The 25,484-nt window shown below is 41.5% G+C and overlaps 1 protein-coding gene across 1 annotated transcript; it reads right to left on the reverse strand.

Annotated features, from left to right (window-relative positions):
- Positions 1-2,331: 2,331 nt before the first annotated feature.
- On the reverse strand, positions 2,332-23,876 carry Msrb2 (methionine sulfoxide reductase B2). The gene is made up of 5 exons (XM_046423066.2): positions 23,718-23,876; positions 17,724-17,833; positions 12,901-12,977; positions 4,218-4,365; positions 2,332-3,094 (listed from the first exon to the last, which is right to left on the reverse strand). Exons 1-5 carry the CDS (start codon positions 23,821-23,823, stop codon positions 2,990-2,992), a joined length of 546 nt encoding a protein of 181 aa, XP_046279022.1. The 5' UTR covers positions 23,824-23,876; the 3' UTR covers positions 2,332-2,989.
- Positions 23,877-25,484: the final 1,608 nt, after the last annotated feature.

The raw sequence follows: 25,484 nt of genomic DNA on the forward strand, positions 1-25,484 counted from the left end.
GAATCAAGAAAAGAGAAGATATGAATTCCCAATATTAGGAATAAATGAAATGGTCTTACTGAACCTCCCTTCAGAGAGTAAAAGGATAAGATGGGAATAAGTCTGACAATCTAGATGGAATATTTAACAAAAGTGACTCAAGAAAACTTGACAGCCCTATATAAGTTAGAGATTTAATTCATAATTAAAAACTTTCCACATAGAAAATTATAGATTCAAGATAGCTTCCCTGATGAATTCCATCAAACAATGAAGATAAATACCCATCTTGCATAAACTTTTTTCAGAAAATAAGAGGAAGCATTTCTAAACTCATCATTGATTTGATTACAAAATCAGAGACATCACAAGAAAAAAGCATTCAGAGCAACATCACCCATGAACACAGATGTAAATGTTCTTTAAAATACTAGCAAATAAGAATCAATATTATGTAAAAAGGATGCTGTATGCCATATTCAAGAGAACTGTATCTCAGAGTATAAGACTGGTTTAACATCAGAAAATCAATCAATGTAATTTACCAAGATAGAATACAGAATGTTAAATCATATCATTATTTCAACATATGCAGGAAAAAAAACATTTCATAGAAATCAATATTCCTTCATGATAAAAATCTTTCAACATGTAGAAATAGAAGTCCTCTGCATCTGATTGTTCATCTATGAAAAAAATCTACAGCTAACACTACACTTAAGAGTGAGAGGTTTGATGTTTTCTAAAATCACAAATGAAGCAAAGATATTCACTCTGTGTTGATTTAACTTTGTACTACAAAGCCCAGGTAGTAACTAAGGGAGGGGAAAGAAAAAAGCAGATTAGAAAGGGAACGGTAAAAGTGTACTATCTGCAGATAAAGTGTGTGCAGAACACTCTAAGGCACCTGGGTCCGGGGAGCAGGGACGAGGACTAATAAATCAATTTAGCAAGATTGTAGGACACAAGTTCAAAACAAAAATTAATTGTATTTCTATATAATGGCAACCAACAATTAGAAAATGAAATTTAGGTAAATCAATTTAAAACAGCATTAAGAAAATTAAAATACTTTGAGATAAATTGAACAAAATGTATGTGAGACCCAGATGCTGAAAACTACAAAATATTTTTCTCTCAAGTAGAAAAACTGAAGGAGAAATGAAGAACTCATGGATTGGGGATACAACAGTTTAAGATGTCAATTCTCCCCAGATTAATGAAGATTTTTAATGCCATCCCAATAAAAATCCCAGCCAAATGTTCTGTAGACATACAAACTAATTCAAAAATTTAGAGCTGGGGATATAGCTCAGTTGGTAGAGTGCTTGCCTCTCACGCACAGGCCCTGGGTTCGATCCCCAGCACCACAAAAAAACTTAATTCAAAAATTTATATGAAAATGCAAAGGAACTAGCCTAGCCCAAATCCCTAATTTCAAGATGAGCGATTAAGCTACAGTCAGTCAACACAGCATGGTGTAGCGCCATCAGGCAGACATATTGACGGAATAGAACAGAGTTCAGAAATAGAGTCACATTTATATGGAAATTGATTCTTGATAAAAATGCCAAAGAAATTAAAGAAAGATTTCAAGAAATGGTGCTGGGCAACTGATTATCTATAGGTATTTTTAAAAATTTTCCAAATTAGAATTTCATATCCATGAAAAATATTCTTAAAAAGTAAAAGGAGAGCAGAGACATTTTCTCTCCAACAAAAACTGAAGAAATTCATCACCAGGAAACATGAACTAAAGGAAAAATAAAAGTAGTTCTTCAGGTAGAAGAAAAAATAATCCCTTAAGAAAATAGAATTTGGGAAAAAATAAAGAACAACAAAAAATGGGAAAATAAGTAAGTAGGAAAGTATCAACTCTACACTTAAGTAATAATTATTACTAGTCATTGAGTCTAAAACGTGTGTAAAATTAAATACATGGAAATAGTAACATAAAATGTGGAAGAGTGCTCATGGAATTCATGTTCTAAGGTTAGCATTCTTGGAGAACCAAGAAAAGCTATGATTTGCACATAATAGTAACAAGGTAAGGGAGCATGTTGTCATTTACAGAGCAGCCACTAAAGAAATGTCAAAGGATGTATAATAAGGTAATGAGAAGAAAATGGAATAATTGTTTCCTTTCTGCTCATAAAATCATATAAAAGATAATCTCATAAATACTTTTACTAATACCTTATCTGAGACTCTCAATTTGTGAAATACTTGAGTTGCTGTTCCTCTGGATATACCAAATGTCTACTAAGGTGTGTTCTGGTTCTTTTTTGTCATATTAATTTAGAGCCATGTCTATGAAAGAGCAAATTCACAGACTTAGACAAAAAGCAAACATCAATATCAGTAAATATTTTATTTGAACATTTAAGGTTGAACTTTGTAGCCAGAAGGTATAAAGATGAACATTCTTCATAATCACCAAAATCTAAGAAAAATCACATTGGAACTGATTTGTGGGTAGTGAGATTGGAAGAACTTTGAGATACTCAAAATTCTGAAAGAAAATTACACAGCTCATTCTTCAACATGTCCCTCCAAAGCACAGCTCCTCCCAACCCAGCTCTTTCTTCAGTGCTGGCATTTCCATTCTCTGATCCCATATCTTCCTTCCTCTTTTCACTTGATCCTTTACCTACACATGTCCATGAAGGACTTCACTGCAATGGCAAGTTCAGGGTCATCATGAAAGATCTTTTCGGCCCCAAGTCCATAAGTTCCTGACATCCCCCAAGAGTCCTGCTCTGAGGTCCCACCCAAAGCCTATGGAAGCCAGTTGGTGGGAATGGCTGCCCCCGCTGTCATTTTGTAAAATTCCAAAGTCCAAGCTTGAGTCAGGTTTGAGTTGATGCCAGGTGAGTAAGAGAAGCTGTGACTCCCTCAGGCAACCAGAAAACTTAGTCTAATTTAGAGTAAATAAAACAAACCATCCACCTGAATTATGAAAATCAAGGATATACGTGGAAGAGTGGCCAAGCAGGGACTCTTAGAGATGTCAGTGTTCGCTTGGCTTGAACTTGAGGGCCACACTGTTGATGCAAAACCTCTGTCCTGTGGGTGCAGGTCCATCAGGAAACACATGGCCAAGATGAGCTTCACACTGCAGCACAGAGAAGCCTTCATCACTCCCAGTGGAAACAGAGCCCTTTACATAGAACTAGACAGATAGACCCCGTGTGCCACCGAATTCCAGAGTCTGATATCTTTGTGTCTGTCACATCCAAATTTGATTAACGCATGGAATAACTCAGGACACAATAGTGGTAAATAGTCCTACTTTACCAGTAAGAATGTGTGCCAACTATCAAATTTATGCCTTGATTTACTCATCTATAAAGTAGGGATGATAATTATACCTATTTCATAGAGTGTTGTCATGATTAATTGAGACAATGTACAGAAAGCAGCAGCACAATTCCTGGTGAGTACTGAATAATGTTGCTGTGGACAGGAGATATATATATATATATATATAGATATATAGATATATATATATATATATATATATATATATATATAGCAAAACTATGCTATCTGAATCTACTTGCCTCTGACATTTTACAAAACCTGGGCCTCAGAAGATGAGAGCACCCAAAAATGGCAAAATGATTTTTCTGTCTGGATTTAAGTCACTCCCTCCTACGAGGCTCCCAGAGGAGTAATGTGCTGTTGTCACCTGGAGTATCCCTTTGCCTGTCAGTGACATACTTCAGAGTGGGGAAGGAGATAGAGAGATGCCAACCACATGGGCTTGCCTGCAGCCTGTCCCTGCTCAAAAGAATGTGACCTGCCAGTTTTTCAGACCCTAACTCTGTTCCTATCTCTGTGGAAGGTGAGAACCAGGAAAGGCCACTTGAGAATGATGGGAGAGAAGGGTTGGGCATGAGTTTCTGCTAATATATTCTACTACATTTATTTATTTATTAAGTATTTGCGATGCTGGAGACCAAGCTCAGGGCCTATCACTTAGCTGTACCCCCAGTCCTTTCTATTTTTTATTTTGAGACTGGGTCTCACTAAGTTGCTAAGGCTGGCTTTGAACTTTCGACCCTCCTGCCTTGGCCTCCCAAGTAGCTAGACAGGTGCCATAGTGCCCAGCTTCTCAATGCCTTTTGATGACAAAGTGCCTCCATGGAATAAGAAAGCAGATGCCAAGCACAGGAGAGTTCCTTATAGCACTTTTAGCCACATCAGAGAAAATAATATAAAGCACAATACACCACCTGCTTGCAGACCACCTCTGTGCGAGTTTTTCCTGAGGAGGTGTCCAGACGTCTCAGGATTCCACTGTTACTTTCATCAGAGTCCAAGGTGCCATGAGCCTCAGAAAATGAAGGCCATCCGGTGCCAGAGCAGAACTTTTTCTCAGAGCTGTGGAAGGCAGTACCAACACCATGACCAGTAAAGACGCTGTTATTAGCATACCAGGAGCATTTTTTTTTCGCTAATTCGTTTTTCCAATGAGCCAGACCCGATTCCCACATTGCTCTATCAGATCGCAAGCTTGGCCAGGTCGACAGTCAGTTCCACAGACTTGTTCCCACTGCTCCCCTTCGCTATTAAGAACATTGCCTGGCCACAGTGAAAGGATGTCTTGTGCCTTTGATGCTAATGGCTTCTTTCTATGTCTGATCTAAAGGCCTGAAAAACACTTGGAGCTTTGTGAACTCTGTTGCATATTAGAAACCGCAAATCAAATCCATGTGTTCCGAATGCAGAAAAGGGAGAAATCAAACAGAAATAACAGTGGTCAAAGGGGGTCAATGGGATCTCAGCACATCAGAGAAGCACCAGAAGCAACCACTTTTAGCACAGGGAACTTCCAGTTATCTAAACACACGAGGTTGCCTGCCTGAGGGGACCTAGTAGTATGAAATCAGACAAGCTGCTCAACCTCCCAAGGCCTGGTTTTCTCATCTGTGAAATGGGAAAATCAAGCCTATCCCAAAGGGGATGCTCTGCAGAGCATGGTATAAACTGAGCATACTGCTGGGCACATATACTCACTATGATTATTTTTATTAATATATAAGCCCAGGTACTCTGTGCCAATCACTCCAGTGAAGCCTGAGCTTCCAGGGGAGTCTCCAAGGAAATAACAATGCTGAAGGCTAGAATGGGCCAAGAAAGCTGGAGAGGGGAGCAACTCACAAATCTGCTCACCAGAGACCCCATTCTCAAGGCTGCGGGTGCAGCTGAGAGGCTGCTTAGCATGCACCAGGCCCTGGGTTCCATCTCCAGCACCACATTAAAAAAAAAAAATTAACAAAGAGCCCATTCTCTAAGAACTTGGACAGATAAGCTCTTGCAAATGGCTCTAGGAAAATAGATTTTTAAGAAATTGTAGATGGCAGGGAGATGACTTGCTCTCCACCTGAGAAAGAAATAATTGAAAGTTAAACCCTCCAAAAATTGAACAAACAAGAAAGGAGTAGTGAATAATGGAATCCTTGACTCTAAACACAAAGGAAGTGAGCAGAGAACATAAAACCCACTAGGAAGAGGACATCATGACACAGTGAGCTTTAGACATTTTGGTTCTGGGACCTCCTCCATGCCCCCAAATGCCTAAGAATTCCCTAGAGTTTCTGTTTCCATTAGTGACAGATGTCAATACATAACCAATTAGAAATGATAACTGAGAATTTTATAATATATATGTGTTATATTACTATTTAAAATAATAAATTATTACATATTAATATTTCATGACAATACTGTTTTCCAAAATAAAACAGACACTGAATGAGAAGGATTGCATTGTTTTACAATGTTGCAGATCTCTTTACAGTCTGGCTTGGAAAAGGACAACTGAAACTTCCTATGTGCCTCTGCACTTACTCTGTTGCAAGATTGTTTTGACACAGGAAGGGGACAGAACAGCTCAGTGTGTACGGTCCTAGGTTGGATTCCCAGCATAAAAACAAAAGGACTTTGTCTCACATGGATGGATACATCTTGGGAAAGGGATCACCTGGTAGATCCCTTAGATAGGTCCCAGGGATCCTCAGGAATCCTCTCTGAGAACCACAGGCATGCCCCTTAGTGATAAGGGCTTGACTTCCAAAAGATGTTGGTGTGAAGCCACACTGTTATATCTGTGTGCTCTTGGCAAGTTATTTAATAGTTATTTAATCTTTTAAAGAAGAGAATTGGTGTCCTAAACTCCAGAATAGCAACAGCATTATTAAATCACATGCTTGTTGATAGAATTCACTGAGATATTTCTACATATGGTGTGTTTAGAGCAGCGCCTCCTGACACATAGTATGTAAGTTTGTAGCTAGTCTTTTTAATATCATTACTAATAACAGACATTCATAAATTTGAGCAGCCATGGGTCCAACTAGAAGTCTCTGCACACTCAGGTTGGGTTCTTTGCAATCCTTTTCTGAGAGTTCAGAAATACTCACATGGCACTGAGGGTGTAGCTCAGTGATTGAGCACTTCCTAGCATGCATGTTCAAGGGTCTGGGTTCAATCCCTAGTACTGCAATCAAGAAACAAAAATATCTGCCTTGCCACTATGTCTTGGGAAAAAACATCATAAGCATCTTTTAATCAGCATCTTTCCATCCTCAACATTTTAATAAACTACTGATCATGAAAGGAATTTTCATAGAGAATTACGAATATAATAAATTGTTTAAATGAATGAATTTTAGACCAATAAAAAGTCATTAAACATTTTATGGGAAACAATAAACCTTTATTATGCAATTAGCAGAATCTGGAGATTTTACCAAGTAATATGATAGTGTCAACATATATCACTTAAGACTGAGAATCTAAATTTTTTTTTTAATTTTTAAAATTGTAGATGGACATAACAAATAATCATAACTTTATTTTGTTTATTTATGTTTATGTCGTGCTGAGGATCAAACCCAGTGCCTCACACATTCGAGGCAAGTGCTCTACCACTGAGCTACAATCCCAGCCTGAGAACCTAAATATTAATGCTAATTAGAAATCATACATTTTAAATTATCATAAGGCTCATCCTTGGAAAACTAAAACTATTCTGTATCATGTACTCAAGAAGGTATTCTCTTGTTTATCTGGTTTGTTTTTCTTCCTTTTCTGGATATTCCACAGCCCCCAAAGTAACAGTAGAGGCACCAGAGATAAATGACATCCCTAACCCCAAATTCTTAGAAGAATCTGCATTCAATTGAAGAAAGAGGGCACATCAGAGATTTCTAATGTTATTTAGTTACTCAGGACATTAGAATGTCACATAAAAAGTGAATTAGCCCTCCGTTTTCTCCTGTTTTAAGATTTATGACCAGAAAAATATGTGATCTCACAAAACTTTTTAATAAACTCTACCAGAAGCAGCCTGGAAGAGGGAGCAGACAGGGGCCAATGTCACTTAATTCCAAGGTTATCCACAGTATGGAGTCCCTCAGGAGTGGTAACATCCTGGAAAGCACTCATGACCTTAAAACCCTCAACCCACGGTCTCTCATTAGAAGAGGCAGCACTTTCCACAAATGTGCACTATGATCATTCTCAAGATGATGGAGTTGGGAGGGGAACTACATTAAGTGTGACAGATGTGTCTGGGAAAGAGGCTCTAGGCAGGAGTCTGTGGCTTACCCTGGCTGGGCATATCCGCTGGAGGCTGGTTATGTCTTCCCAGGGACCTATGGCTGTAATTTGGATGGCTGGCACTAGAAAGTGGTGGTGTCTGGTTCTATAGCACTGCACAAGTGGCTGATGGAAACCCAGGTGACAGTGTGGGCTTCAGAGCCCAAGTGCCATGGCCTGGGGCTTTGTCTGGCTGCTGTACCGCTCTGGACAAAGTCAGCCCTCCTAATACTGTTTCCTGGAATGAAATGAAGGTAAGGACAGCACAGAGAGCTGCCAGGAGGTCTGATGTAAGGCTGGGTGTGAAGAGCCTGGTGCATGGGTGGGTTTGTTGCTGGACCTTCCATCTCTGAGGAAGGGCACGCTCAGAGGCTCCTATAACATGAGTTCAGCGCTATCACTTACTAGATGTGTGACTGCTGTGGTCTGAATATGGTTTGCCCCTCTGAAACTCAAGTTGAAATTTGACTGCCATTGTGGTGGCACTGGGAGTTGTGGCCTTTAAGAGGTAACTAGTTCATTAAGAAGGAATATGGGAGTTCTCATGGGACTGGATTAGTTATAAGAGCCAGTTGCATTTTGCTTCTTTCCAATGCTCCTGTTTGACCTTTGGCTTTCCCACCATGTTATGATGCAGCAGAAGACCCTCACAGAAGCCAAACAGATGCCAGCCCCATGCTCTTGGACTTCCCAGTCTCCTGAACCATGAGCCAAAATAAATTTATATTTGTTATAAATCACTCAGTCTCAGGTCTTCTGTTACAGGAATAGAAAAAGGAATGAAAACATGAGCAAGTTACTTAAAGAGAGAAAATGTCAGTTTTCAAATCTGTTAAATAGGGTACTAACAGATCCTGGAGAGCAAGAGCCATTTACAAAGTACTGAGCCCAGTTCTTTAACTGCTTAAGAAGAGCCAGGTGTGCTGGCCCACACCTTTAATCCCAGCGACTCGCGAGGCTGACGTAGGAGAATTGTCAATTTGAGGCCAGCTTCAGAAACTGAGACCCTGTCCCACAATAAAAAGTAAATGGGGCTGTGGATATGGAGTGGCTCAGTGGTTAAGCGCCTCTGGGTTCAATCTCCAGGACTGAAAACCAAACAAAAACCCCACACTCATGAAGTTGCAGCTTCTCTCACATTTCCACGGTGCTTTCCATCATCACTGCAACACCCTTAGATAGTCTCGATATTGCTACTGCTGCTAAGCACTAAAGCAGATGTCATTAATCAACCAGTCAAGAGGTACTTGGTGAACATCATGCCAGTTTCCCAGTACAGCTGCAGAACGTTACCAAAAAGTAATTGGGACAAAATCAAGATGCCAGCAAGGGCCATGTTCCTTGAAGACCCTGAGGAATCCCCCTGTGCCTCTTCCTAGCTTCTGAAAGTGGCTGGCATCCTGTAAAGCAGGTAAACTCCAGTGACTGCCTTCTATGTGTCTGTGATTTTTTTCCTCTTCTTATAAAGACATCAGTTATATCAAATTAAGGGCCTGCCCAACACCAGTGTGACTAATGGCCCTGTTTCCACTTACAGGTTCCAGGGATGAGGATTTCAATGTATCTTTCTTGAGACACAATTCTACCCCTAACAACCTCCTTGAGGTATGTACAAGAAGTATAATGGCTAAGGAACTTGAGGAGCTTGTCAGTTTTATTTCCTCAACTAAAGAAAATATTTGAGCCAGTAGAACAGCACACAGTCCTAGATTGTGTGCTACTGACAAAGTAACAGGAATCTGCAGCAGAAAAAATAAATCCAAAAATAGCGTGTGCTATCAGAGAAGGCCTCAACCAGCAATCTGGGCTCCAAGATAAATGAAACCTAAATCACACACAGAAGGGACAAGCAGAGCCAGGAAGGGAGGCCTAGCTCGAGAGTCTGCAGGTAGGAAGCCGCCTGGCCGGGGCAGGAAGCAAGGAGGTGGTTGATCCCTGCATGTACCTTTTAATTTAACTAGGATTTAGTTCTGGCTGACCAGCTTTTCACTTTGTTTTGACTCTTTATGAATGTTTTAAGAAATTATTTTTTCTGTTCCCCTACTTCCTATAGTAAAAGGTTAAGAATAAAAAGAGAGAAAAAATGGTGCCAGGTTGGCAATATAGCTCAGTGGTAGGACACTTGCCTAACATGTGTGAGGCCCCAGGTTCAATCCCCAGTACTGTCAAAAAAAAATAAAAATAAGCAAGTAAATAAAGGCTTGGGTCCCAGCTTGGTGTTCTGGGAGTTAGTAAAACCTTTAAGAGGCAGGGATTACTGGAAGGTCTTTAGGCCCATGGTGACATGCCCTTGAAAAGAATAGTGTGATTCTAGCCCCTCCCTCTCTTTTGCTTCCTGGCCATGAGGGGAGTGGCTTTGCTCTACCAGACACTAAGATGTGCCACTGTAGGCCAAAAGCAATGTGACCAATCAATCATAGACTGAAACCTCTAAAATTCTAAGCCAAACTTTTTCTCTTTATAAGTTGATTATCTCAGATATTTATTATAGTTATGGAAAACTGACCAACACACAGATATACTCTTATTTCCCTCAGTCTTAGCTACAACTACAGGAGCAGCAGGAAGATGGAACAGAAATTGAAAAGTTATTGAAAAGGAAATGGAAAATTTTTAACTAAAATTAAATGCTTACAAAGAAATAATTAAGGTTTCATGAATTGACAGTTCAGTTCACTGGCCTTATGGTTAACAAGCTTTCCCCGCCCCCTTGGCTGATTTTCCTATTCGTTTTGACTGTTTCAGCTCCTCAACCTGGAGTTGATGACTTAACCTTCTAAATTTGAACTACCATTGTGCTAATACAACACACATATATATATAATTCAGCCACATTTCCAATGTTTAATAGTCCCAAGTGAGTCAGAGCAGGTACAAAACATGTGCCCCATTCTAGAAAGTGAGTCTTCCTGGACAGAGCCTTCTGCTCTGGTCTCTCCCAGCTCCAACCTTCTGTGACTCTGTGACAGCCTGTGTGATGAGGGGACAGGACATTGGGGGGTGAGATGGCCTCCTCTTTGCAGATGTGGAACACCAATAAAATCAAAGAAGGAAGACTAACACTGAGTAGAGTACTCTTACAAGGATGACTTCTCATTTTTTGTGGTCACAGTGGTTAACAGTCCAAATATAGAAACAGGACATCTTCTGGTGACTAGGTAGTAACAAAGTATACTTTCACAATATGGTCCTCTGGCTGAAAGCAAGTCAGCCAACTGAACACTCTACTTCTCCTCTTTCATAGAACCAAAGGTCAAGGAATAACAAATATCTCCAAAACATGAGTCTCATATTTTATTGCTGTGATACTGTGAAATACATATTTGGCTTTCCTCCTATTTCCTGGCATATACAACTTCTACAGTTTTGGAATCTTAAAAATTAGAGTCTTTTTATATGTTAATGAGTTGGCCCCTGGCAGATAGCCATAAAGAGCTTCAGGGTGGGACTAGTCACCAGAAAGAGCAAGGCATGGTCAGAGGATTGAGACTTTCAGCTCCACCCCCAACTTCTGGGGAAGAAGAAGGGCTGAAGTTGACCATCAATGATCAATGATTTAGTCAATCATGCCTATGTCATGAAGCCTCCATAAAACCCCAAATGGATAGGGCTGGTGAGTTTCCTGATAACTAAATATGTGGAGGTTCCTGAAGGATGCACCCCTTCCCCCAAACTTCATTCTGTGTCGTCATCAGTATAAGTGTTTTCCTGAGTTCTGTGAGCTCTTCAAGCAAATTAGTGGAACCCAGGGAAGGATCTGCAGGAAATCTGATTTATAGCTGGCTGATCAGAAGCACAGGTCACAATCTGGAGCTTACAACTGGCATCTGAAGCAGAGGAGGTCCTTGGGGACCAACCCCTCAATCTGTGGGGCCTGATACCATCTCCAGGTAGGTCGTGTCAGAAGAGAGTTGGATTAGAGGACATTCAGTTGGTACCCACCATGGAACTGACTAGCTTCAGGGTAGAAAACCTCATGACTTTTGAGATCACAAAAATCTCCTGTGTTGATTGCTATGGTGTGAAGGGGGAAGGTTTGTTTTTTCAACACGACTATGCAAAAATTAAATTCCTTCTAGCTCCCCATAAGCCATCCTGGGCTGACTGTCTTCCCGATATCTCCTCATCAGCCACTGACAATGTGAAGGCGTCTGGACCAGGGCTGGTCCCCTTCCCTAAGCATGAAGGGAAATCGATCCTAATGCCCCTTGTCCTTGCAGGCAGGGTCTGGCTTCCTAATGCTGCCCGCATTAGCAGCCAGCCAGCCAGGAAACCCCGTCTGCTCAAAGCCCAGAGGACAGAAGGAAGCGCTGCCTAATGGAAGATTTGGAGAGCTGGCTTGATTTATATTTTATTCTAAACCAATTTAGGGTTGATGCAAAAGAAAGGAAAACATCTTTGAAGTTCTGAAAAACAGGACTTCAAAGATGTTTCCTTTCTTCTTCATTGAATCTCCTTTTTTTTAAAGACTGTTTCCTGCATATCTAAACAAAAAAGACTTTGTTGAGAGATTTTAGATCCTGATTGACTTAAAAGAGGCTTTGAAATCAAGGGACAATTAAATTTACTTTTAGCTACATAGAAGAGGGCATGGTATTTACTACTGTCAAGCACTGTGGGGAATCTATTCTCATAAAATTCTACATTTCCTAAATTAAATTATAAACCCATTTTCCCGGGGAGAGGTATAGTTTTAATCACATGCCACAGCAAATACTATTAGGGTTTAGATTTCTTTAAAATACTTTCCCTCTAAAAAAAATTCTAATAGCTTTATTGTAAGAAATAGCTTAACTGGTATTTCTCAGGGATACATAAAGGAAAAATATAAGCCAAGAAGTCTTGTTAACTGCTTTACATGTGAGAAAAAAAAATCAAGACAGACATGTATCTTCTAGAAATAGCTTTCTTTATGCGACAATGCCAAAAGATAAGGACGATCAAAAGACAACATGCCCAGGAGGTACAGGCCTGTAACCCCAACTACTCAGAAGGCCGAGGCAGGAGGACTGCCAAGTCCAAGGGCAGCCTGGGCAACCCAGGGAGAGCCCATCTCAAAACAAAAACAAAACAACAAAAACCCACGCAAAAACAGAGCATAAAAACAAGATAGGGGGCTGAGGGTATAGCTCAGTGGTAGAGCACACACTTAGCATGGTAGAGCACACATTTAGACTCTGGGTTTGATTCCTACTCAATAAATACCAATAAACAAATAAATAAATAGCAACGTATTTATCCAAAACCTCAAACGAGGAGTGTGGAATAGGCTAGGTTTGCTCTCCCTCACTGCCTCTGGATCCTTCATCTTACCTGAAGAGCGGACTATCACAGCACACACAGTGATACATTCCTGACTCCTTGTTGTCCAGGTAGATCCCGCTGAAAGGCTGAAAGGAAATGAGATACGTCATGTGCAGGTTTCCCACATAGAAGTGATATAGCACATTTTAAAACAAGATAGGGGTTGGGGGTATAGCTCAGTGGTAGAGAACTTGCTTAGCATGCATAAGGCCCTGGGTTCCACCCCCAGCACTGAAAAAGAAAAAAAAAAAAACAAAAAGGAAAGAAAGAAAAGAAAGGAAGAAAGGAAAGTAGGTAGGAAGGAAGGGAGAAAATACATAAGAAGCATAGCTGGCTGAGGGCAGGGGTTTGTGCCTTTCACATGCTTCACATGGTGCTGAGGACACTACATATTTATCGGGTTCCTGGGGTGCCAGGGCCACTGCTTAGATGAAATTACTACATTCATTATGGCTTAAAGAGCTTTCAGGTTTGTAAAGCTATGCCAAGAGGAATACAGGGAGGCTAAGGCAATGCATGAGCTGAGTCAGTATTTTTTTAATGTTATTTTGCAAACTGAATCTCAGTTAAGAAAAAAAAGGCAATTTTTGTCCAATTCCTTTTGTCATCTTCTCTGTCAAAGAAAACTATAAAGAGGAAACTGGGACAATCACGTCACAGCACTCAGTGGCAAGCATTACCCAATTCCACAGGATGGAGAGGCCAACGTCAGAATAGCTTATCAAGTAAGAGGGTTGACTCAAGAAATAAGCTGGGGGCTGGGGATGTGGCTCAAGCGGTAGCGCGCTCACTGGCATGTGCGGGGCGCTGGGTTCGATCCTCAGCACCACATAAAAATAAAATAAAGATGTTGTAGCCACCGAAAACTGAAAAATAAATATTAAAAAATTCTCTCTCTCTCTCTCAAAAAAAGAAATAAACTGGACTCTTCTGCCAACTCCAGTTTCCCTAACTCAAAAAACTCCAGGTTTGCCAGGTCAAACCTTCAAATTCCCAGGGGTGGTACTAATGGTCCATTTTCAATGAGATGCCCAGCAGTCACTTTCAAATTAACCTACTGAGCCTCCCACATGGATACATATGGATATTTTCCCTCTTTAAAAATCCCGTGTTTAGGAGGATTGCGAGTTCAAAGACAGCCTCAGCAAAAGTGAGGCGCTAAGCAACTCAGATCCTGTCTCTAAATAAAATACAAAAGAGGGCAGGTGATTGAGTGCCCCCCAAATTCAATCCTTGGTACCAAAAAACCCCCCACAAAAACCACAAAACAAAAAAGTCCTGTGTTTACCTACAGAAGTCCTAACAGTAGTCATCTGGTCTTTTATGGCCCAACCCCATGAATGCTTGCTCCCAACACTAGCACTGATGAGCATCTGAAACCAAGAGGAAGTTTTACATCCCTCCCACCTGTGCTGACAGTACACACATGCCAAAGAGCTACCAGCCCCAAGGCTGATCTAGAAAAGCCTATCTGTAGGAACCAGACAGCTTGGTAAGATTCAAAATGTAATTTCATCTTTGCAGAGAAAGGTTTGGCAAAAGATTATCACTGCTATCACAATAAGTTAAATAAATATAAATAATTCAAATGAAGAATTCTTAGCCAGCATATTTTATGAAATGACATCTACCTGCTGCTTCTTGCCTGACTTCCTAATGTATCCTTCCCCACATCCCAATTATATACAAGTCCTCTCTTAATTAGGACCAAATTCAGTTTCTATCTTATTTATTTGGTTTAGCAGTTGTTGATGACCCCTTATGTACTCGGTGCTGGGCTGGATGTCAAAGCTGCAGAGACTAGAAAAAACTCACATTTTCCCTTTCTCAAAGAGTTTGCCATCCAGGCTAGAAGAGATGGGAGTTGACAGTTATATCATGTAATGACAGCTATGACAAGACACTAGCATGGAGTCTGGTGGCATGTGACCCTTTAATATGAGGGGAGTTTCCATTAAGGATTTTTTGCAATATAGTGTTTGAGATGGAAGCTTTTTGCTTTGGGTTTTTTTTTTTTTTAACTTTTTAGTATGACTTTGCACAGCTAATTGGTGTTTATTATAGAAAAATGCTAAAGTGCTAAAAAAGCTCAATTTTGAAGGATGAGTAAGAGTTAATCAGATGAAGAGGTGGAAGAGTGTTTCAGACACAGAACAGCCCACACTGGTAGAGAATGGAGAAGACCATCCTGGGAAGTCAGGAGAGGCCAGGTCACACAGGGCTGTGAGTAAACAGAGCAGACACTCTGTCCTGCCGAACACGGGGAGCGTTGGAACCTCTGGAAACTTGCACACTGGGTGTGCACATGATCAGAGTCAGCTTTTAGAAAAGTCACTTGACATCCAGGTCAAGAATGGACTGAAGGGACTAGAGATATAGCCCAGAATGCTATTTAGCATATGCAAGTCACTGGGTTTAATTTCTGACATTGCAAAAAAAAAAAAAAAAAAAAGGACTGGAAACTGAAAAAAGAAGAGAGAGTCAAGAATGATTTAGAAGAGGGAATTGAAATGACTGCCTGCACAGAAGAGGGGGACAGGGTCAGAGACAGAATGAAGTTCAAGCTACCTCTGGGATTTCAAGGTCTGTCTGGACCAATGACAATTCTCCCTTCTTTGATTTTGTCAATACAACACACCTACTGGCAAGAGGACACACTCAAAAGGAATGACCGCAGATAATTTCACATGGGACTGTTTACAGGGGTGGGAACAGGGTCAAGGGATACCAACACAGGGGGATGACACACCCCCGAGTACTATGAGAAGACACAACCCACTAAGCCTGTAGGACAAAGGAAGGGGATGGTCGCTGGAACCTGTGTGTAGGGAGGGTGCCTGCAGGAGCTGCCACCTGCAGCGGAGGAACACAGCCACTGCTGACCGGCTGCTTCACACAGAGAACCTGGATCCAGATGGGTTTCTCTATCTTCCTCTGATCTGCCTGGCATCTGCTGCTGCCCAAACTAAATCAGCAGCCAGAGGTCAAGAAAGCTGGTCCCCCCTCCTAGAGCTTGGAACAGGAGAAGCCGATGGAGACTGGATCAGGAAAAGACAGAGAAGGACCTGTGCGAAACCTCCCTCTGTTGATGCTTGATTCTTAGTTATTGCTCAATTAGGCTGAAAATTCTTTTGTTGGTTGCTAGCAGAGCACTAGAATATTACTGTAGCCCAATAAAAAACACATGTAACTGAATTTTCATATGGAGTCACAGAATAGGAGTCGCTATCTTATCTCTTCCCTTAACATAATGGTGCTAAGACTTCCAGTTCTGCAATATTCTGAAAATTTCCATGTGGAAACAGAGCGACTGAAAGGGATTTATAACATTAGTTAAAATAATGGATGATGCTCATTTTGTAAAATGGCCAAATGCACAGTGTATATCGTACCATCTGTTTCAGAAGCCCACAGATTTATTTTCCTAAACATCTGGCAGTGCATCTCCAGGCTCTACGTATACACCAAACCCTGCCTGGCTCTGTACCTGAGAAATCAGGCCTTGCTTTGAGCATTCTGGGGATTCACATGACTGCTCACGGAGCATCATGTGTGCCACTACAAAAGTGGCAAATGTGGTCTCTTTCTCAAAAGAAGGCTCTAACAAAATTTTCACCTACAGGAAGTTGTGAAAATAGCATTTTACAAGAATTCATTGGGATCTGCCAGCCTGTCTGATGACTTTAGCATCTGAGAAACTGAAGTACAACCATGATTATAATGCCACATGCACTTCATTTAATTGATTGAATGCAGTAGGTACTGACAAAGTAAAAATGTAAGTACTGTAGACGCTTGTAAAACCACAGTGCCGTGGTCCAGATTCAACAGATTTGTGAATCTGCTTCACAAATGAAAATATCTAATAATAAGTTTCAATAGGTAGTTGACAGCAGTTGGATTTGGATTTGAACAAGATTCCTGGATAAGAACCACAAATGGTGTTATAATGAGGAATCACTGGGGGCTGTTGTCTCAGGAAATAAATGAAAGTTGAGATTGTTGAATGCAGCTTAAGTGATGTTTCCACCTCTAAGCCCACAGTCATTCAACACTCACAGAAATTGATTTTTTGAGTGCCTACGACAGTCAGGCACCACGTTAGGTGCTAGAGGATAGAACAATGACGGCAAATGCTATGAAGAAAAAGCATGGTAGAAGCAGAATCTGTGAGGGCCTGAGAAAGTGAGATGTGGACTAAGGTAAAAGGTAGGCTTGAATTAATGAGTAGGAGGGGTGATGGGCAAGAGAAAGGAACCCGGATGCAAAGGCCCTAAAAGGGAAGGGAGCCCAGGTTGTTTGAGAGCTACAGAAGGCTTCAGAGGGAAAATGGCTGGATTTAAGAATGGGATGGGATGCAGGGGACTTTAGTACCCAACTAGCCCTTCAATACTTTCCTTTTTCTTTGAAAGCAGTGGGAAGTCACTGCTGGATTCTGAACTGGGAAGCGGTATGGCCAGCTCTGTTTTCAAAAGACTCTTTGGCTGAAGTGCGGAGGTGGCTCAGCAAGGAGCAAGAATGGCTGTGCTCACAACAGCTAGAGGTTACGCGGAGAGAGATGGAGTAACCTGGCCCAGCTGGAAGCCAAGGACATGGGAGGGCACTCAAGTGACTGGAAAGTTACTTAGGACAAAAACTGGGCACTCTGGACAGTGGAGGGCCATGTGTCTAAGGAAGGAGTTGGTTCCTGGATGGACAGTGATGCCCTGAGCAGGGGAACCAGGGAGGAGGACAGGACCTGGGCAGCAGCCAGTGATGAACTAGAGTTGGAAGCTGGATCTCTCCAGACTCTACCAGCACCTCTAACCAGAACACTGATCCAATCTCCTTACCGGTTCAGTTCCTTTTTCTCTTGTGACATGGAACTGCTCTGGAGTCAGTTTCTCTTGCCACTCAGCCTTGGTGAGAGACGGCCCACATGGCTCACATTTCATCACAGACTCTGTATTATCAAATAGAGGGTTTTCTTTTTATTAAAATGAAAAGGCATGATTGATTTTTTTCCTTGAACTTTCTCCCAAAGCACACTATTGCCCAGAGGAATAATCCTGTCCCTTCCTCTCTCTGTCATTTCATTCTTCATAGGGACTAGATAGCTCAGGTACAAAATGCTCTGACTATTTAATTTAATAAGAAATTAGTCATAAATAGAGAACCGGTTTCCAGTCCTCCCAGGGCACCTAAGCCGAAGAGGTAGCAGAAAAAGGAATTAATGTGGAATAAATTCTCCCCAGGTCCCTACGGGTGGGAAATTGATCCTCTCTTCCATTCTGACTTTCAGAGAAGCACTTCCTGTCAGGACACAGCTGGGAGCATGGGAGAGATGGGATGGGAAAGAACCTTGAGATAGTGGGTTATTAAACTCCTCTTCCTTCCTGGTTTATAATGATATCTCTGCTTTTGGTGGTCAAGGGAGGTCTTTATTAACAAAATCCTCTTGCATGGAGAAGAGACTCCTATTGTATTTACACCCAAGGGAAACTGAGACCTACCATAGTCTATTTTAATGCTTCGTGAGTTTTGTCCATGTTTTGTTTTTCTATTCCCTTTAGTTTCTGTCTTATTACTTTTATTTGGGTGACTACAAGCAAAATAATTAGGACAATACTCTTTCACTAAAGCAGGTAGAAAACCCAATTCTCATAAAAATATTTTAATCATCCAATATGAAAAATGTGGAAGGATTTTATAATCTGACCAACTCTTCAACTGACAAATGAGGAAACAGAGGCTCTAAGGCTTAATAACCAGCTGGTGATACTGAAGGTGAAAAATCAAATACCTGTGAAAGCCTGGTGATAGATAAGTGGTAGGGAGTATGAGCTTAGCATGCATGAGGCCCTGGGCTCAATCCCCAGCACAAACAAGAAACAGCACCTGCCACATCTGCACCCATAAATCAAATAAGCCATAAAATTATTTTTGAAAAAAATTTCTGGTCACAAAAAAATAGTCCTACATAATCCTATAGCAAGAAAAGACTTATTTTTATCACCAGCTTATAAGACTACACCATAATGAATTTTCAGTGATATTTACTGTAGATTGCTTGTGATGTTTACAGTCTGAAAAATTTTTTTAATTGCTAAGTATTAAAAATCATGTTTTCTTAAATATTCCTTTTATAAGGCTATGGGGGGGGGGGCTGGGGATGTGGCTCAAGCGGTAGCGCGCTCGCCTGGCATGCGTGCAGCCCGGGTTCGATCCTCAGCACCACATACAAACAAAGATGTTGTGTCCGCTGAAAACTGAAAAATAAATATTGAAATTCTCTCTCTCTCTCTCTCTCTCTCTCTCCCTCCCTCTCTCTAAAAAAAAAAAAAAGGCTATGGGGATTTCCTTCTTAGCATGGAAACAGATTTCCGAAATTTTTCCTATGAAAATATACCTCAGTTAATACAAATTTTCAGGAACTCATCTTTTTGGGAGCAAAGCAAAATATATTTGTGTGACAACTCTTATCATCCAGGAGAGTTATCACGCAGAAAGTCAAGGAATGGGGAAGGAATGATAGGAATTTAAAAATTATTGGTTTTACAACCAAAATAATAACTGATTTGAGCAGGAATCACCAGAAGATTCTAAAACCACTGGGTGAAAGACATTTTCTCTTAATATCCTTCAGTTATTAAGCTCACTGGAATCTCAATGAACCATGGTGATTTTTGTATTTCCTTACCAGCTCACTTTACGTTTCTCCACAATTGGTTTTTAAAGCCTTTTCTGTTCTCCTTGAAGCACTGTCTCCACTACCTCCCACCTTACTCTCAACAGATGACTCTACTTCACAGGGATCAAAAAACCACAAAGGAAAGCCCTCCAATGTGCTGTTCAACTTGCACTTATCTCCCTCCATCCCTCTCCTGTTTTATTGCAATGAAACAAGCGACCTCCACTACTGTTCATATGCTGCTGCTGTTTATCTGGGGTGCACCTCCTTCTGCCTAAGGACCAAAGTCCACTGTCTGCCTTTCATAACCATCACCTTGCACTCCACCGGATGGCTGCCATTTGCACCTAGACACACTGAGACACAAACCTTGTTTTCCTCACATGACCCCTCCCACCAGCTCCTGAAAGAGCTGTTTTTATTTCCTTACCTCTCTCAGTCATGCCTCAAAACATTAGCTTCTATTCCTACCAGCACACCAAATCTGTTCTCAGAGAGCCAAGGACTTTCCTGGTAAAACCCATTAACACTTCATCCTGACCTCACTGACTTCTCGACACTATCTGACACTACTGACACTTGTTTCCATAACACCAGGTTCTCTCACCTCTCCAGGTGCTTCCTTCCTCTCAGTGTCCTTTTCCAACTCTCCTTCCTCGAGCCATCCTTGAATACCCATGTTCTTCAAAAGGGTCTTTTGTCCTAGGCTTTCTTCTGTCCTTATTCCAGGTCTGCCCCATGCGTGACTTTATCCATTTAGTGGCTGAAAGCACAGTACATGATGAGGACTCCCAAATCTACTTTTGCCTACATTCTAGATCTCTCTGCTATTTTGGTTCTATAAATAATCACCACTGGGATGTCTCCACTGGGATGTCCCATCTCAAACTCACACAAAAGGACCTCACATATTTCCTTACTCCAACCTGAATCTGCTTTTCACATTTGCTCCAGCTCATCCACCATGTTTCAAGCCAGAAGCCTGGGCCATCATCCATGGCTGTTGTCTTTTCCTGCACCAAATCCTCTTGGCTCAACTTTCCAAAAGAACTCCAGAATCTGCTCATTGTCACTTCTCCTCAGCCATGACCTTGGACCATGCCACTATTATCTCCACCAAGTTTCCTAATCTTCCTTCTATCTTGACCATTTCTGATTTTTTTCCCCTCACAATTCAAATGTGATATGATACTCTCAAGGTCAAAATCAAACTTCTTAATGTGACCACCAAGGTCTCCTTGTCTCTACCATGGTTCTACTTTCCAATCCTCTCTTGTGCTACACTAGTTATCCTGGGCCAGTCTTCTCACACACACCCCGTCTGACCCGCACACATTGTTTCTGTGGTCTCTTCCATGTTTTGTTCCCTCTGCGTCAACACCTCTTTCCTTCTTTTTTCCTAACTCCAACCTGTCTTTCTGGATGAAGCAGTCTATAGATGTCAACAACTGATCCATGGTGTCATTGAGTTCAACCATGCCATTACTGATTTTCTGCCTGTTGGGCCTGTCTTCCTGAGAGGGTGTTGAAGTCTCCAACTGTGACAGTGGATACTAGCATTCTCTTTGCAGTTCTATCATCTTTAGCTTCACATAGTTTGATACTCTGCTGTTAGGTGCATATACATTAAAGACTGTTGTATCTTCTTAAAGAAAAGATCCCTTTATCATTACATAATGCCCTTTTTAATACTGATAACTTTCTCAGCTCTGAAGTCAGCTCTGTCTGACAATAATATGGCTACTCCTTCTTTCCTTTTATTAGCTAATAGTGTATCTTTCTCCATCCCATTATGGGGATTGAACCCTGGGCCGTGTGCATGGGAGGCAGGCACACTACCAACTGAGCTATATCCCTAGACCCCCTTTACTTTTAATCTATATGTGAACTTCTTTTTAAAGTATGCTATGCTATATTCCCAGTTTTTCAGGAGGCAGAGTGAGGCAAAAGGATCCCAAGTTCAAGGCCAGCCTCAGCAACTCAGGGAGAATAAATAAAAAATAAAAAAGGGCTAGGTGATGTAGCTCAGTAGTAGAGCACCCTTGAGTTCAATCCCTAGTGCCGCAAATAGAGTACGTTAGGTCACGAGAGTGGGGCCATCGTGATGGGAACCAAGAGTCTGCTCTCTCCATGCACACACATCATGGTAAGATCATATGTGCACAAAGCAAGAAGATGGACACAGGGAATCCATTGCCACCTTTATTTTTGACTTCTAAGCCCCCAGAACTGTGAGAAATAAATGTCTGTTGTTTAAGCCACTCTATCTACGGCATTTTGTCACGGCAACCCAAGCAGTCACAGAGCCATCAAGTGACAGGGAGCCAAGACACAAATATGGGTCCATCAACAATCAAGCTTTTAACCACAGAACGATTACCTGCTTATCATTTTTAATGGATGTCTAACAGTTTGTTGAATTGATGATTTACTTAAGCATTCCTTAACTGATTTGGATTGAAGCCATTTCCGGTTCTTAAGGGTAATGCTGTTAAAACTGTCTTTGCACATATAGCTTTGTTCTTCTTTTGAATTACTTCCTTAGGATAAATTCCCAGGAGGGGGTATCTGAGAAGTTACATAGCTCCTGTTATGTGTTGGTGTCTGGCCAATTTTTAATGTGGCTGAAGAACTTCCAATCCCAGGGCAATTCATTAGGCTGCTTCTGACCATATCAAGAACAAGCATTAAGAAGTTTCCACAGAAACCACTACCCTATCAAGGGGTCAAGGAGAACTCCAAACCCACAATTATGTTTCCATTGCCAGTGGTTCTCAGCAAAGTAATGCTTACAACATAGCAGGCTTGCAGCAAATATCCTCAGTCTGGCTGACTAAGACATTGAGGGGTCGGAAAATCCATAATTGGAAGTCCTGCTGGATCAGCTACTACTCTACATTGTCAGTGCTTTTATTTATTTATTTAACACTAAAGTTTGAAAAAACTTCATGTAATTAAAAAGAGTTCCAAATAAGTTGGTTCATATTTAGTAGTTAGGAATCCCTTAATGTATTCAATAGACCCATAAAATTGGACTCAGGGCTGAGGGTACAAGGTGCTCTAGATCCTGGGTTCAATCCGCAGCACAGCAAAAAAAGAAAAAAAAAAAGGAAGCACAGTTGGGCTTCTTGCACAATTTCCCAGGTGGTTAACCCACATAAGCAATAAATTTCCCTGAAATATATGTGAAATACAGTGCTAGCTGAAACAGTTCTCTGGGTCCTAACTGGTGAAATGTCCCCATCTGAAAAAGGGCTAACGGTATTTAGCAAGCACATACATACAAACACAGACACATTACACCCCATCCTCCCTGTCCTGGTCTCCAAGTCATTAATAATGATTGTTAGACTAGTGGTGGTGCACACTCCCAGAGGCTCAGGAGGCTGAGAGAGGAGGATCGCTAGTTCAAAGCCAGCCTCAGCAACTGCGAGGCACTAAGCAACTTGGTGAGACCCTGTCTCTAAATAAAATACAAAACAGGGCTGGGGACATGACTCAGTGATTGAGTGCCCCTGAGTTCAATCCCCCGTACCCCCCAAAAAAACAAAAAAGACCCCCTGTCTCAAATAAGGGCTGGAGATGTGACTCAGTGGTAAAACGTTCCTGGGCTCTATGCCTAATACCAAAAAAAAAAAAAAAAAAAAAGACTGCCAGACCAAATGATTAGCCTGCACATCTCCCTGAGTCTTAGGTACAAACTCTGGAGCACAGAATCCAAAGTCTGCGCAGCATGCTTCTCACTGGAGAAAAAAGCAGTTCTCTGAAGTGGAACAGACAAACTGCCAGCGCAGGAGAGGGCGCGCAAGGTCCCCCTGAGCAACCACCTCGTTCTTTACCTGGAGTCCAAAGGTCCGCGGCTCTCGGAACTCACATGTTACGCAATAAATGAATTTTAAGAAATAAAAGAATTGTGTGCACATTTGGTGAGACAGTCTGACCTTTCCTTGGGTTCTCAAAACGCCGGGCGTCTCCCGCTAACCTAAGTTTACAAACAACCGTCCTAGACCGCAAAGATCGCGCGGGGACTGGCGGGGACCGTCAGCAGCGCACGGAGGAAGGTTTAGGAGAAACGGGGCGGTGAGCACCAGGCGGCGAGCCGCAGCCCGCGAGAGGAAACCGCAAGCCGGAGACGGCGGCGGGGCCTGCGTCCTACCTGCGTCCCCGCGTCCGGCCCCCGGGCCGCCCGCTTGGCCCCGCACTGCCAGTCCAGGCGCCTCTTGGGAGGACCGACCCCAGAGCGCTCGGAGAAAACGCGCCATGACGTCCTCGGGCTAGAAGCCTAGGCCCAGCTCTCCGCGACGGCTCCGCCCCCGCACTAGCCCCGCCCCAGCCCCGCCCCTAGCCTGCTTGCCCCTGACCTGCCCCGCCCCGCCCTGCGCCCTTCCTGGCCCGCTCCACAGCTTGGCTTTCTAACCCGCTTCCCACCTCCCGCTGCTCCTCTTCCTCCCGCTGTCCCCGCGCCTGGATCCCACTCCACCTCCACTCTCCTCGTCCCTAGGGCAAACAGGGATCTGGTTTATTTTGCATTTTCCAGAATTGTATATAAATGGAATCATTACATTTTGTACTTGATTTTTGTCTGGCTTCTTTCAGTCGGCACAATTATTTTGACGTGCCTGCGAGTTGTTGCACGCAACAAATTGTTCATTCCACCTTAGTGCTGACTAGTATTCCATTTATGGGTATACCAAACTGTATTTATCTAGACACCAGTTGATTCTGGCAGCTTCTAGTTTTTCCTTATTAAAACCAAAGCTGCCAGGAACATCTCTGTACAGATCTTTGTGTGGATATGTGAGTTCTTTTCTCTTGGGTGAATACCTGGAAATGGAACGACAAGGTCAAAGGCAAATAAATGTTTCCTCTTGTAGTGTCACGTGCAGAATGTGAGAGCTTCAGTTCTCTCTGTCCTGGCTCTCTCTTGAATGTTCAGACTTCTCTACTGCAGCTATTGTATAATTAGGCAGTGACCTCTTACTGTGGTTTTATTTCATGGTATCTAATGGTCAATGTTAAAATATTTTTTTTTCTGCAGTGAGTATATTTTCTTTAGTGAACGTCCAAGTTTTTTACCCATTTATTCTTAGATTATTTATTACTGAGTTTTGAATGTTCTTTATATTTTCTGGATACAAATCCCTTCTCAAATGTATGCTTTACAAAGCCCTGCCCCACATGTCTTTTGGATGGCCTAATAGTATCTTAGAGCAGTTTAAAATTTTTATGAAGCTCAAATCAATTTTTTTTATGGATAGTGTCGTTTGGTATCATATTTAGGAAATCGTTGTCTATTCCAAGATCACAGAGATTTTCTGTGTTTTATTCTGAAAGTTTTATGGCGTTAAGCTTTACATCTAGGTCTACTAGATTAATTCCATTGTGAGTTAATTTTTGTGTATGTCAATATTTTTTGTTTCCTTTTTCTTTTCTGTTTTTAATATACCAATGCCTAATTTTTTCAGCACCATATGTTAAAAAGAGTCTTGCCTTCTCCACTGAACTGCCTTTGAATCTTTGTCAAAAATCAGTTTTTTAATCAAAGTAAGGTTCTATTTCTGGACTTCCTGGTCAGTCCCATTAATCCATTTTTCTGTTTTTAAATGAATTAACACAATGTCCTGATCACTGGACTTGGAATCAGCTAACATTTGTTCTGAATTCTGTTCTTTTTCAAATTTATTTTGGCTATTTTAGGTTTTTTGCATTTCAGCGTAAATTTTAGATTCAGTTTCTCAATATTTGCGAACGAACTTTCTTGACTTTTAACTGTAATTGCATTGCAAACTTTCTTGAATTTTAACTGGAATTGCATTGACTCTTTCATAAATTTGAAGAGAATTGACACCATAACAGTATTGAGTCTTCTGACCCCTGAATAAGATATGCCTCTTGATTTATTTGGGTCTAACATCTATCAGCA

Source organism: Marmota monax, unplaced genomic scaffold (genome assembly GCF_021218885.2).
Source record: "Marmota monax isolate L192 unplaced genomic scaffold, Marmota_monax_Labrador192_F-V1.1 WCK01_AAM20220418_F8-fsc00098, whole genome shotgun sequence".
NCBI lineage: Eukaryota > Metazoa > Chordata > Mammalia > Rodentia > Sciuridae > Marmota > Marmota monax.

Bases quoted from the DNA above. Each gene is read 5' to 3' on its own strand.
- Msrb2 (XM_046423066.2), bottom strand. From the start codon at position 23,823: ATGGCGCGTTTTCTCCGAGCGCTCTGGGGTCGGTCCTCCCAAGAGGCG. The intron at 4,366-12,900 runs GTAAGATGAAGG...TGCCTTCCACAG, and splicing joins TGTGATAGTCCGCTCTTCAG to CTCTGAGAAAAAGTTCTGCT. The intron at 3,095-4,217 runs GTGGTGTATTGT...TCTGTGCTGCAG, and splicing joins CAGAGGTGGTCTGCAAGCAG to TGTGAAGCTCATCTTGGCCA.